General features: G+C 38.4%; 1 protein-coding gene across 2 annotated transcripts in view; it reads right to left on the reverse strand.

The window, feature by feature from the left end:
- cntn1a (contactin 1a) overlaps positions 1 to 15,337 on the reverse strand; it is a 56,828-nt gene that overhangs the window by 17,100 nt on the left and 24,391 nt on the right. Inside the window, exons 1-7 of one of the 2 annotated variants that reach the window (XM_067500291.1) lie at positions 12,289 to 12,427; positions 11,301 to 11,539; positions 10,565 to 10,603; positions 3,239 to 3,365; positions 2,105 to 2,283; positions 1,651 to 1,746; positions 966 to 1,172 (exon numbers count right to left, since the gene is read on the reverse strand). In XM_067500291.1, the coding sequence (XP_067356392.1) occupies positions 966 to 1,172; positions 1,651 to 1,746; positions 2,105 to 2,283; positions 3,239 to 3,279 (523 nt within the window). In that variant the 5' untranslated portion in view covers positions 3,280 to 3,365; positions 10,565 to 10,603; positions 11,301 to 11,539; positions 12,289 to 12,427. Of the gene's footprint in view, positions 1 to 965; positions 1,173 to 1,650; positions 1,747 to 2,104; positions 2,284 to 3,238; positions 3,366 to 10,564; positions 10,604 to 11,300; positions 11,540 to 12,288; positions 12,428 to 15,337 lie in introns of those variants that run through there. The other variant, XM_067500290.1, reaches the window with a different exon arrangement.

Here is a 15,337-nt window from a genome sequence, read left to right on the forward strand (position 1 = left end):
CATATGCAAGAAAGAGCCCAAACAGCTCAGTTCATAATCTCTTCAATGGAAAGAGAAAAATAGCCTGTGAACTTTGTTCAGCTACTTTTAAGACCTATTTGCCACAGGTGACACTGGCATAAAGTGTAAATCACTATAAATTCAAAAGCAAAGGATTGTGGGAAGGCTACTAAGGATAAATCCTCAAGTTGCTTAGTTTTGTATTTGTACTTTTTAAGTCAGGCATCTGTTACACAGAGCATCAACAACACAAAGCTTTATTTTCTGCCCCTTTTTTCCTCATTATATTTTCATGGCTGGTGGCTCTGTCTTAAAACAAGTTCTTGTGTCAGTCTATTTCCAACCTAATTTGTTCATGTAAATCTAATTTAAAAGAGTGGATCTTATCAAATTTAAGCAGACGTTCTTGTGATTAAACATTGTGCTTTGGTTTGGTGTTAAATGAAAAAAATCATTGCAGTATCTCAAATATCTTATTTCTAAAACTTATCCTTTTAAAGCTCTTTTCATACATACATACATTCAAGTAATGTCCAAATGGGGCTATGTTTGAAAGATTTCAAGCGAGCGAGTTGGCATGTTGTTTCTCTCAGACGGGCTCCACTTAGATGAGCTCCACAGTACACTTTGTGTCATGTGCACACTCTGACCAGGCACCAGCCCTCAGTGAAATCAAGTAGTTTTTTCCCCATGTCAGAACATGTCTGACTCAGACAATCTCCTGCTGTGTGCTACATGAATAAACTATTGACAATGTCTGGACCTGACTCTCCGCACATGAGAATTCATATGTGAAAAAGGCTTGAGATCACGTAGTATACTAACACTTAATTTTGGCAGTAAGAGTTACAATAGGGATATTATGTCTTTATCAAAATCCCAAACCACTGCTTCAGTATAATCATAATCAGAAATAAGCAACTGAAGTGATAAACTGCTTTGGAAGCAGGAAGTGAAGTACTCACGCTCAGCCTGAGACACCAGAGCAATGTAGTTGGAGAAAACACTCTTGGAGATGGAGTGGCTGGATGCAATGCAGGAGTAGTTTCCAGTGTCTGAGGAGTCAACCTTGGAGATATAGAGGTTACCAGTTTTCTGGGAAACGAAACGTCTTTTATCCAGCGGGATGAAAGTAGGGAATTCATTTAGGATCCATCGGAATGACAATTCGGCTGCAACAAATGAATACTTGTCAATCAAGACTCTAGAAACAAAGTAATAGGATGAAAAATTGAAAAAATGTGTAAAGTTTTTTGGGTTGTTTAATCGTGTTTAAAATGTATGAGATGAAAGAAAAAGAGAAATAATAAGATGAAGCCACATACAGTCCTTTGTAATGACACATGACCTTGATTCTAGTAGTTATAAATAAACTAAGTTCTAAATTAATATAAAAGAAAATAAACCCAGCTTGTGCTTTATTGCAGTTAAGTCACTGGGGATTGAAGGGCCTCTCTGGTTCATTTAATTAAATCACTAATTTGGTTCATTAATAATAATTAAAAACAATGTGAATATATGGATGAAAAATCTTTACAGCACAATATGTCTGGTGACAACTATTCCAGTCAATGCTATGTGATAGGCAAGTTGAACATACTCTTGGAGAAACCCTTCAGCAGATGCACACTGAGCTATCACATATTGTACCTGGATGATGTAGTGGGGGAGCACAAAGCAGCACCGCCCCTTGTCCCTCTTTGACTTTCACTGTCTCCCTATCCTCTGATGAGAAAAGATCAAGGTCTGAGAGAGACAAGATTAAAATCAATTGTAAAACTGTTTTTATCTCAAAAGTAAGTCAGAATCCTATAGCTTCCTATAGCTAACTTTCATAAACCCGTCCTAAAGCTTTAAAGCTTGTATAAAGTTTTCACATTTACTTTCAATTGAGCTGTAGTGCTTAACATAAAACGACATTAGCCATGCTAGCAGCATGAAGTTCACAAATTGCTTTCTTCATACTTCTTATGATTTGTAGCAGCTGCCTTTGCAAATTCAAGAGGTTTAACATGCATAAAAACACAGCTCTGGGGCCGTTCTCTATTAAAACAGCCTGGTTCTATACAATCAGTAAATGAGGGTTCACATCTGGGCCACTTACATCCAAACTGGACGGATCCCTCTTGGCTGACGACCGTGCCATACATGTTGGTAGCCAAACAGCTGTACTTTCCTTCATGTTTGGATTTAATGGGTTTGCTAATCACCAGGTTGCCTCCTACTAAACTGTAATGGCTGCCCTCTTCATTTAGATCAATTAGCATGTTGTTCAGCTTCCACCTACAAGGAAAACAACCGTGTCAATACAGTAGTGCATTTTGAAAGCAGTCACGGTCAGGGTATAATATGGGTGAATATACCTAATATTTGATCATAATTGGTGTCAAATGGATCGTTAGTGAGCTGCAAAATGACAAGGGGACACAATGGCAATTCTGTTTGTGCTGCAACTGCAGGAACAACTCATTTCTTATTTTCTTTTTGTAGCATGTAATATTGTTTATTTAATATAGAAACATGAGGTAATTTAATAGTTTTGTGATATGTGCCAAACACCTGTAGCTGAAGTTAAATATAAGTCAAAATCTGACTAGAGTCTTTATTAAAGTTAATCTAATTTGCAATACATTTCTGCACATTCTAAACATACAAACATACAAAGATCCACAAACTGAGAGTGGTTCTATATAAAGCCATTAACAAAATTCATGTTTTAAATGGCAGAAGAGATTGCACACTTCATGCATCCCTTTAAACAGTTAATACCAGGTATGGTCAAAGCAGTTTTCTTTCCTTCTGACATTTAATTCTGGAAACTCTGACAGTGAAACCAATTTTGTGGATGCAGAGCAATATCATTTACGATCAATTTATATGTACATTGATTTGGATCATGCAAAATGCTTTACATTTTGAAGTGGAAAATGAATGAAGACATGATGAAAATTGTGTTTGTGCTACAGCTGCAGGAACATCTTATTTAATTTTTTTCTTGTGTAAGATATTCAAACATTATTTGTCAACAACAGAATTATTTTAAAATGGCTTAAAATGTACTAGTGGATGGTCACGCATGAAGCGCATCAAGGTTAAGATTACCTTCCTTGTGACTTTGCCATTTAAAGGAAGACCCCTAAACAGTCTGAATGAAACCTGATAGATGGCAAGTAGTGGGAGGCAGAGAGAATACACAGCGGGCAGTAATGAGACTGGGAATATGGAGAACATATGTTACTTGTAAATGGCAGGTGGATTGGCTCGAGCTCGGCAGCTCATGGTAACTTTGGCCTCAGGCGACTCCTCGGGGTAGATGGTATCCACCGGCTGCTCCTCGAACACTGGCCCGTAACCTGTGGCTTCATCTGCCAAAAATAAACAAACAAAACCAGGGAAAATGAGCACAAGCTGGGTCAGACTTACAAACAGGAAATATCAAGGTGTTACAGCTTGGTGTAAGTCTGGCAGTTCTAGGGCACTTCCATCTAAAACAAGACAACTGGGTTCATGAAACATGAAACAAAATATATAAAAAAAAACAAAAACGAACATACTGACTAGTGAGCATGCCTTGTGAGCACCTGCCGTTTAACATTTCACCCTAGTTTGTGGCTTTCACAGACAAAATCTCCTCTAATGCTTCCAAATCATTCCTGGATGTAGCTGTAACTAATCTAATCCTTGATACTGCACAAACTCACTTTCAAGCATCCGTGCAGAGTAATAAGCCCCCGCTTTATTCCAAATCATAACATCACAGTGATTACGAGAGCGATGTGCTCACTAAGGTGCCAAACCACGGTGACACAATTATCTGTTGGCAGTGGATATGATATTGTTACAACCTAATACAAATCCCGGAGCTGGAAATGCTGACTTGACTTAGCATAATCCAAACCCCTTTCATTCTGCATGTGTCATACTTAGCGATGTAAAGCAATTGCACAGTCAAATCCAGAGAGAAGAGTCTCCTTGATGAAAATGCCTTTCTTGGTTCAGTCTGCTTTTTACACCGCCAACGCATACGTACAATTAGCCCCAATTACTCATTAAAACAGGCAGACATCAGGAGCAGTGGCATGAATAAGACATAAACACAATGCCAGCTATGAATAAGCAATGAGGCGAAATGTTCCCAAACGCTGATTATTCTCTCAGATCAAGAGTCTGTGTAGGTGACTCCAGGAATACAAATGTGAAGCACATATGTGTGCGTGTGTGCACATGTATTATTCCCCTGCGTGTCTGAGTTCTAAGAGAACCCAGCTGGCACCTCAATGGGAAAAAGCTCGCTCTTTTAGACAGTAATATCCTGCTTCTATTCGATCCTTCCGACCAGGCCTGCATTGGCGTTCAGGTTTCACTCACTCTAAAAATGTCATACTGACAGGCAGTGAGGAACCTTTAGAAACTTGAACAAAAGAGCTTTTTATTCATTATATCCTGCACCTGAAAATGCATATTACTATTTTACTTTCTTCCACAAAGCAGTGAAATATAAGAAATAATAAACAATAATCTTATGCATTTGAAGTCTAATGTGTGTGTACTTGGTATCCATGTTCAACAATCTTTAAAACTTTTAGCTTCAGTGAACCAGCTGCACATCAATCCAGCTCTGCTTTCAAAATGTGAAACCATTCAAATCTTCTAATTCTCACTTGTATGCAGATTCCAAGAAATCTGAGTCGTTTCTTGCTGAGAGTATAAAACATATTATAAATAGGGCAGTGGAGGGTGATGGGAGGCAATTTAAGTAAGAAACAGTGTTCTGGGAACAAAGGCAAAATGACAAGAAGAGCAAAAAAGAAAAAGAAAATGAGGAATCAAAAGAAACAGACTCACAAGGATGAGTACGGTAAAGGGAACATAGTGACCCCATTCTATTGTTGGACTTCTGCATGAGTGTCAAATAAATGCTTTACATGTAGTTAGAAATTAGAAATGTACTATGAGCTGAAGGACGGGGGTCACTGAGGCTCTGCTGCAGTGCTGAAATAGCAGTTGGAGTGTGACTGGGAGAGATGAGCACTATTGCCATTTCTATACTTTCCCTGTTATGTGGGATTTGACAGATGGTGGGGGGAGAGTGTTAAAGCAGGCTACATAAGGCCTACTGCCTGGAGACACACACAGGCCTCTTACATTCCCTTTACCTAATTTCACTTTCTCTGTCTACCCGTAACTCTTTCTGGCTTTTTTTCTTCCCATTGCCACAACCTATATCCTACTGTCCCAGTCTCCTTCTTTTCACAACCACTTTCCTTAAAAGCTTGCAGTTTGCATGCCTGTTGATTGGGGCATCACTTTGATACTGAGGAGTTGCTATGGAATTACACACAGACACTCGGGGCTTAATGCACTGCATTGCTGAATACTCACACACTTGCTATTCTTGTAAGAAGAACAATGAATAATATCACTGTTTTTCTTACAGCCTCCCACACTCAGTTGCAGACTGTATTCCTTTAAACTCTTTCCAATCTCACCTCAAATGTGCCTTATTTGCCTTGTCCAAAACACAGTGAATTGCTTTCCAACTCTCCAAAACTACACCCACCTTTCAATTTCTGTTTTTTTTTTTTATCTCTCCTAATCTGTGTGTGTCTACCATGTTCTCCTTTTCCCTGCATTAAAACCCTTCCCTGTTTTCTCTCTTGGCACTACTTGACTTTGGATACACTGAGTTGCCTTGTTTAACAGGCAAGTAATTATTTGCACAATAGTCAATGGAGAGATCCCACACCCCACACACATGCAAACACACACACTGTACAGGCACACACAGACACACACACACACACACACACACTGTACAGGCACACAATAAAAGAAAGGACAGAAATGGACAGTTACTCTCAGGGAAGGGCCCATCTGTGCAAAAGTGAATGAAACTCATACACAATCTTGTCAGAGACTGTCTCTCCTCTGGGTCTGCTGGAAGCAATCTTTCTCTGGACCGACTTCATTATTACACACAGGCTCCTATTCAACTAAAGACTGGGTAAGTTTAGACTCTTGTTTAAATTTGAATACCACACAGCCTGTTATTTTAGGAGCCTAGTATCTTCCTTATCAGTTTATAATGAGACATATATTATTTAGCAAGTAATCATTTTAGGTACAATACAATGACTTTGGTAAATCAATAACCACCTAATAACCACAGTCCACGGTGTTTGTTAAATTGTTGGGTTGTTTTCTTTTGTTAATCCTTTAAAATTATCAGCACTTCCACAGCTTGCAGTTTATACAATATTAATAATGTGTGTTGTTTTACATCTAAATGGTCGCATAATTACTCAAAATCCCTGAAGAGCATAATTCTCTGATGAATGTAACATTACCCATAGATGTTTGTTTCAGCTACATCTGCAGAATGGTTTGTTTGCACGACCAAACATATTGTTTTCTGCAAGCACCACAAGCACAGGGTAGCAATAATTACCTTCAAGCCCCTGAGCCATACAGTGAGGCATAGTGGAAAACTAAATTGTCCCTGGAGTGATGTACGTTTTTTTATTTTATGTTTTAAGTAATTTAATTTGGCTTTGCTGTAAGCAAAATTATTTGCAAAAGTATGTTCATGGTCATGTAATGTGTGATCAGGTGGGGTAACCTGTGCTATTACAACTGCTGTCAAAAAGAATCATTCTCTAAAATGATGGCTGCAAAGCTGAAGGGCTATTCAAACAGCCCATTTGACTTTGGATTTGAATCCAGAGGTTTTCAAAGACCATAACACAGTTTGCTTTGGCATAAAAAGGGTTTTTAAAAGTGCATCCCTGGTATCACTGTGTTGCTCTTTATTCAACCAATACTCAGAAAGTAGTCTCTAGAGCATCAACAACATATGCCCTTATGGACCTAAAGTGGTCTTTCAAAGCAGCAGCAGCATAGTAGTTACAGTTATGATCATTTATATTTAAGGTAATGCAGGCCAGTGGCCAGCCATTACTGAATTAGTGTAACGAAACAATTTTACTTTGAGAAAGGATTTGGCAAAAGGTAAAAAGTGTACTGAACATATGGTTGAACAGCTGTGAAGCGGTTGGTTCTCTATTTAAAATTTCCTTCTTTTTCAATGCTTTTAAAATTACAAACATTTTGCAGCTACTCAAGCCTGCAGACGATAACCAAAGAGAGTAACAGGGGTTGGGGCTGCTATGAAGTGAATGAATTATAAGAAAAATAACTTTTCAGCAAAGTCTCTGAGCTGGACGGCTGCCTACAGAATGTTCTGACCTTTGAGGAGTGTGGTACCAACAACGTCTTCATCTTTGTTCCAGGTTTGACAAATAGTTTAAACTTATAAAGCCAAAGAACAACTTCCTCATATGTCAGTGTTGATTGACCTGTTGCATTTTATGGTGTGTTGGACAGCGGAGTCCAAGCCATATTATATGGTGTTATTTCAGCAAACAAGTGGAGATAATGTCAAGATAATGTCATGTCCAGGAGGTGACATGCCTTAAAGCCACACAGCCAGGAAAAAAGAAATCAGCAAGGGTTGATGCATTGTGGAGATAAAAAGAATACAAATGCTTGGAGAAAACAAAACAGACTATACAACAAAATATTGCTCTTCTCTTGGATTCAATCATCACAACGTGTTTCCACGTAGCAAATTAGCAAGCCATCCTTTTTTCCAATTTACCCCTGGCTGACAGTCTGCTTCCTCTTTTATTTTTCTCATAAGGGACAAATATTATGCGGGTAGTAAATCTTTACACTTACTACGTTACTGTACAGTAAATGACAACAAATGTATTTGCTTTCTTACCACGAGTGAGAAATGATTTATATGGACTATTTCTGGTCTCTTTTCTGGCCTGGGACAATAGCTTTTTAGAGGCTCTGCTGTTTGCCAATAAAAACATTCCTGCACATAAATTGTTTACTGTAAATAATGAGTTTTTGTGCAGATTAAACAAATGAGATAGAATGTGTTTATTAGTGAGCTGTATAGATGATATAACTGTATGTTGATTTCATTACCATTGGACAGAACCAGGCTAATTACCATATATACCCATTTTTAGTCTCTACGGCAGCAGCTGTAGCTCAGGTGAGTTGGTAAGGCAGTCATCCACAGACCACAGGGTCAGTTGTTCGATCCCCGGTCCCGGCCAAGTGTCGAAGTGTCCTTGGGTAAGACACTGAACCCAAAGTTGCTCCCTATGGGTCAGGTGAACACCTTGTATGGCCGCCACCGCCATCGGGGTGTGAATGAGTGAATGGGAATCAATATTGTAAAGCGCTTTGCATAAAAGTGCTATATAAGTGGCCATTTACTTGCTGTAGCTTCATTATGTAGCACACAGAGATAAATAATGAGCGCAATGATCACAGCAGCACTGAGCACAGTGATCTAAATTTCTGATTTAGATCAGAAATTGAGCGTATCAATTTTCTGATCTAAATCAAGAATGTGAATAAAAACAAATTGTAACGGTCCCGGTTCTTGGACTTCAGTTTTCTTTAATTTACTTCCTGCCTACCTGCTTTTACTTTGTTGTCCCTTAGCACCATTTCGTAGTTCGTTTCTTTAGCTTTCTCCTTGTTAACCCTGATGGTTTTCGCCTGTGCCCTCATGTATTTATACCCAGCTCTCCCGATGTTCTCTGCCAGATCAACTGTTCTTTACTCCTCCCTGACCCTGAACATTTCTATGGACAGTCAATACTTTTAGACATCGCCCTCCCAATTGTGTGTTCTCCCTCAGTGCTCAGCCTGATCCCCAAGTTTGGACTATCTCCCCTTACGTTTTGGTCTGAGGTTTGCTTTTCTCCTTGTTTCATTCTGCTTTAGTGTTTTGATTTCTGTTTGCTTGGATATTTATTTGCCCCCCTCTGTCAGTCTGCATTGTTATGTTTAGTTTAATAGTTTTTCCCCGTTTTCCCCTCCTTAGTTACTGGCTTAGTTCCCTAGCTTCCCCAGCACTGTTATAATTTAGTTTATCTTCTCCCTCCAGCGTGCTTAAGTTTATGTTCTGTTTTTCTTTGTCTAGTTATTACTTCGTGTGTTTTCCTGCCCTCCTCATGGAGTGATTTTCAGTTGTTTGGCTTTTTGGTTAATAAACCGTCGTTCGCATTCAAACTTCCCTTTACAGTTTTACAGTTCTTTTTATAACTTATAAGTTATGACTAATAAGTTTGTGCCCTAATTGTTAAAGATGATAAGCAAAAATGGTTAGGTTGTTTATTGATTAACAATGTTGTTAATAAAAATGAAATATAAATATTAATTTAAAAATATTTTAATAATCCTAGCGTACCTAATTCTTTTTTCTACTCTATCTCAATGGAAACACTCAGATATTGTAATCCCTCAGTACAATGCTCTAATATGAGTTCTATCTCTAAAAGTGAGCCTAGGTTCATCTACACAGTATAGTGCAATATCTTGGACTTCACCATCCTCATTAGCATTAATGTACATCTGCAAGTAGGAGAAATCCAGAAATAGCTACAGTGAAAAGGAACATGACCTGGAGATAGATTTTCATTAGTCCTATCCTATTGTAGACTATGAGAATGGGGGCAGTCTGACACTGCAGGTCCCTTAATGAATCCAGACAGGCAGATACTATTGGAGTTTTGCCACCTCAGGGGCTGTAGTGGGCAGAGCTGGAACCAAATCCCACTTGAATCTGACAATCTACATTTTTTTGTTGTTGTTGTTGTTTTTTATTGCATTTTAATAAATGACAAGAACCACTAAGTGTTTCCATGTGAAAGGTATTCATTAGGATCTGCCTGTTCACCAGTAGTCTGGCACAATATCATGTTTACTGATACTCACTTACTTACTTCATGAGTTTCAACATGAGGAAAAAAACAAACACCTTCTCTTCTGGATAGGACTTTGTTATCCAATGTGTCAGAGAAATCTACACCCTGTGATGATGTCAATAAACAAACAACAAAGGTATTGTTGAGTGTTTCTCTATGGAAAAAAAATCCAAAACTTGATGATTATGATGTTGTTGTGATTCTAATGCAAGAGCTGTTTTGAAAAAATAAAGCTATAAGTTGCTGCCCTTATTCTTTTCACACTTATCTAGTTGTGTTTGCCTCTGGTTTAAAAACTATTAGTAAAATGGAAACAAATATTTAAAGTTTCTTGCTATCCTCCCTTCCTCATTTTAACAGTTTAGTTTCTATTTGTTTGGACTTGGTCTGAAAATTTTAAGAATTCCTCAAGGGTATTATACAGATGTTCATAAAACAAAATATTCATAATTCCCTGCTGGTCAAACTTGAGCTTAGAACTTTATCATTGCTGATATATAATTTTATTTACAGTTTGTAGACAAGGAGATTATAGTTCAAGTAGATTATGCTGCAAGTCGCAAGCCAATTTATGACTTTTGGAATAAATTTAAATGAATGACTTTAGGGGGAGAGCATACCAGAATGTATTGAATGTCTTACAAAACAACAGTAGGCAAAACACACATTACTTATTTTCATAAATTAATACTCCACTCATGTTACAGATTTTTTTTTTTACAGTACTGGAACAAGTTACTATTGATACCGTGCAATAAAATTAGTCTTACCTCCATAAAAGTCCAGTACCCTTCCATGCACTGATGCATCTGTAACAAAAGACATCACTTCAGCAATTTGAACAATGACGATGCAAATGACTGTAATTTCAATTACTGTGTTCCAACACAACACTCACAGGATAAATCACTAGAACAACAGATCAAAACCTATCATGCATCACTGTGAAGGTTTCTATAGAGAGGTGCAGAACTTTGATCAATGGCTGGAAGCCATGCCCTGGACTGAAATACTGTACTTTCTTTAAGTGAAGGTCATCTCATCGAAATCTACTGAATCCTGTGTTTCATAGTAAAATACAAAAGTCAGGATAAATTCCTGTGGTTGGGAGCTAAGGAATTAATTACATGTTGATGTGTTGTTTAAGTGAACACAGACGGACAAATAAAGGGAGAAAACAATCACACCTACTGGATGGTTATGTCATATTTGTAACTGTTACCTGAATATTGTTATATTGTTGTGTCTTTTGACTCTGTGTTGTAGTCAAAGACTCCACATATAACTTAGCTATAGGATACTGTGTGTTTGACTTTTGTTCTGTTGTTACAACAATAAAATCACATTACCTATCAAATTCTATTGTTGTTAGGGCTAAACAAAAATGTCAAATCAATGTTCTATACTGTCAGACTGCTGACTGACAGCAGCCATACAACACAGAAATCTGTATACCCGTTGTTCTGTAAATGTACAGTGCAGTCATGTAATGCAGTGTTTGTGTACCTTTTCCTTTCTTACAGTTCTATCTATGAACATTTCTAGCTGGATTTTCTGTGCCTAGCTGCATTCGCGCCAAAGCCTTTGGTGAACAGAATCACACAAGCACATGCTCATGTCAAAAAAAGAGAAAAATTAAAATTAATTTCCCAGATCTCTGAGTCTTTTTGAAAAAAGATGTGATGTGAAGCCAGGAGAATTCCCAAATCCAAGCTCCCGTTTTTGAGTGTCATGTAAAATCCAATCTGAAACGTAAAAAAAGTAAGAACAGCCCAAGGTACAGAATCATAGAGAAGGTTGTATCATTTTAAGACAGGTCATTTTCAGGCCTGTTGTTTTTTGTTCACTATGCCTTATTTCCAACACAGATGGCTGCACAGCAGTATCCCCCCAAAACAATGAAATCCTGCAAACTCTACAGTTTTTTCACAACTGGCCTTAGTATGTTTTATTCTACTTACTTAGAATACCTATACATCTGATGTTCTAATAATTCTAATAACTTCAAACTTTTTCAATAAATTTGATTTCAATTTCTCTTTAGACACATAACTGGCAACAATTACATTCACTGAGTTGTTTAAAGCTTGCTGTTAGCAGCTTGTTAACACTTTCATTCCTTGCTCCCCATTCAAGTAGTGTACACAGTAGCTGGAGCCACTAATCGAAGTCTGTGTCATTTTCTGAGAGAGACACTGCACTGACTGCATTGTTGGTGACAAATCAATATTTGACAATTGGATTTTTAGATGGTGATACCTAAAAGATAAAGGACATATAAGAAAAAGAGTTGTCAGTATTCGAAAAGGGTTTTCAGCCAGCAAACAGCTTTTCCTGATGATCAAATTGAAATGCTTTCATCTTTACTGTAACTCTGAGCGGAATTATATCAACACCCATATATACACTACATATGGTTCATATAGTCTTTATCAAAATAAAGACATTCTATGAATGAATTTAGTTATTCCCTTTAAGCTAATGTGGCACTGACCTGTAGGATGGAGTGAGACAACCAGGAGGTGGAAGAGCAGTGTGAGTTGAAGCATGATGTTGAAGCGAGAACCACCTGATGGGGTTATAGCTAGAAGCTCAGCTGATGGAACATTAGCAGGACTGCCAGGCTTACCTTTGAGAGACGGACAAAAAAAAAAAAAAAAACTGTCAAATGCTGGAAATATGCTCAGACAACTGACGTGATGCAACAATCACTGTCATTCAGGTCTGAGTATTTGGTTTTCTAATTCCCCAAAACAAAAAAACAAGACTAGAAAAAAGCCAGAATAGAAAAAAGCATTGTATTGCTAAAAAAAGAAAGTAAGATTTCCTTGTTTAACATTCAATGCACATAAAAACATAGCAAAGTATCAGAAATCAGCATGATGATCACCCTTTTTGAAAGACATTGGCACTGCTACCATTATTCTAATCTAATGATTTGTACAATAAATTGATCAATTGTATACCTATAAAATGCCCGCAAATAATAAAAAATATGCATTTGGAACGTCTCTGCTTAACGTATTTAAAGGTGGATCTATCTGTGCAACAATGCAGAACTATGCATTTTCTCAATTAATAGTCAAGGCTAGTCATCACATTTTAAAACGATTACAATATCTTTGCATTTTTCCCAAATGGGGGGTCTTGTATGTCAACCTGAGTGTAAATGTAAACCTGAAAATTAAACCTGGATCAATGTGCCATAACACATAATAAGCTTCAATGGTCAACTGCTTCCTCTATGTGGACCACAGAGCTGTGGCATCTTTACTGTGTCTCTGCTTCCTGTCAACCCTCTGGAGCATGAGCCCCTTGTATGGCTGATGACTGATGATTGACATTTGGGCACTTGCCAGAGGAAACTCTGAGCTCTGGCTTAGCTAAGCAGGCATTTCACGGCTCACCCACCGCCCCCAATATTTTAAAGCCACGCCGGGAATCACTGGTGTAATGCCAGCTCAGGAACACAATATGAAAAGCAACAGCTGTCTGAGGACCGACCACACTGGCAACACTGACACCATCATATACATCGATCAGCTAAACCATTACCACTACCCGGCGATTTCATATAAAAATATGATTTTTGTAGCTTCACTGCACTCTGCCAAACAGGACTGGCTGTGACTATGTCAGTGGCAAAGAGTGAAAATACCCGCTATAAAAGGGATTGATACTGCAACGACCATCATTCAAAATACCAAAAGACAGTTGAACTACTTTTTAATGACAGTCAAACTACTAACTAGTATGAATGGAGTGTGCACTAGTTTCTTTGGACAATAAGCTAGGTCCCAGAGAGACAGTTAGGTCGAAAAAAGGTATTTTAGAAGAGCTTTTTGAATGACGGTCGGTGCAGTGTCAACCGCTTTTACAGGATCTTTAAAGGTTCCCTCCTTGACACTGACATGCTTGATCCCAGCAAATCCTGGCTGTCAGAGTGCAATAGGAGCTTCGGATGATGTCATGCTGAAGGTGTTCCCAATGTGAGACATGAAACAATTGCTATGAAAGACAACTAACTTGTACCATGATTTCCATTTCACTCTAAATGTGTTTTCAAAGCTTGTTGACCAATACACTGTCAGACTCACACCCAAACCGATTTATATATCCGTGTACTGGTACTAAGATGATGAGCATCTATTCCTAGGTTGAAGTGGTGTGTGTTGATTAAAGTGTAACTGAACATAAGGCAGACACTATTGATTTTTCTGAAAGGGTGGCTGAGATGTCAGTCTCCGTAAAAAAGGAGTCTTCTTACAGAAAATAGATTAAAATGTAAGAACATCAGTGCAATACTGCAGCTTTGCAACACTGAAAATCACAAGGACCCAAACATTAATTATGAAAAAATGGGGTAGAAATGCTGCATAAAAATACCAAATACCAAAAATATTCAATCAGTTGAATATATTGTCCAAACTGTTTAGCTTCCGGGAAGGAATATATTTCATTTTTCCACTTGTCTGCATCCTAGCAACACCTTTCAAAAGGAGCAGTTTGTGTGCTGCGGGGGGTCTACTGTGACCAGCAACGACAGTATGCAAAGACTAAATTTACTCTGGAGAAACACTGCGGTTGTGGTATCAAGACCTATGGCATTCTGCTCAACATTAAAGACATTAATCAATATTAATTGCTGAAGTGAGACAAAGCTCAAAAATACGTTTTCTAGACCTCACTCACACCACCCATCTCACGTGCATCTCTGTAAAGCTACATATTACAGCAGTCAGTATAATTTGTGGAGCTCCATCCAAACATCCATTATCTGTAACCACTTATTCTGTTTAGGGTCACAGGGGGCTGGAGCCTATCCCTGCTCCTATTATGCTAGAGGTGGGGTACACCCTGGACAGGTCGCCAGTCTATCTCAGGGCCAAGACAGAGAGACACGCATACGTGCATGTCTTTGGACTGTGTGAGGAGACCCAGAGGGAACCCACATGAGCACGGGGAGAACATGTGAACACGAACCACTTCATCACTGTGGTGCCTTTCTGTAACTTATAAATTATAAATATAAATATAGATGCACTTTAGGAAATTAGGTGAGTTGACTAGCAGTCTCTATGTATCTTTAACGTACACGGTGAAAGAATCAATACCATGTATTCCATTAAGAACTGTCACTGAATTGATATAGTATAAAAAAAAAGCATCAGGGCAGCACTGCAGTTCCTAGCAGTATTGATGGGGCCGCCTACTTCTCCTACCTCTCCTGCAGTGATGAAAGCACTCCAGTCATCACAGTAAATCACAAAGCTAAGATGTGACAGGCCTCAAACCCTCATTTCTGCCCCCCCATAAATCAAACCCTGGACATTACCCGATGTGTTATTGCTTGTTTTGGGTAGCTTTCCTTCATTTATTTCCTTCTTCTAGCCTTGCTTTGCTCTCTGAGTCTTAGTCTCTTTCCCTACCTTTTTACTCTCCCTAGAATTTGTAGCATCATTGCTCTGAAATCAGAAATCATATTAAATCCAGGCAAGCCTGCTGATGGCAAATTCTGGATATAGTGCAGCACTCTAGTGACC

Source organism: Channa argus, chromosome 4, assembly GCF_033026475.1.
Source record: "Channa argus isolate prfri chromosome 4, Channa argus male v1.0, whole genome shotgun sequence".
NCBI lineage: Eukaryota > Metazoa > Chordata > Actinopteri > Anabantiformes > Channidae > Channa > Channa argus.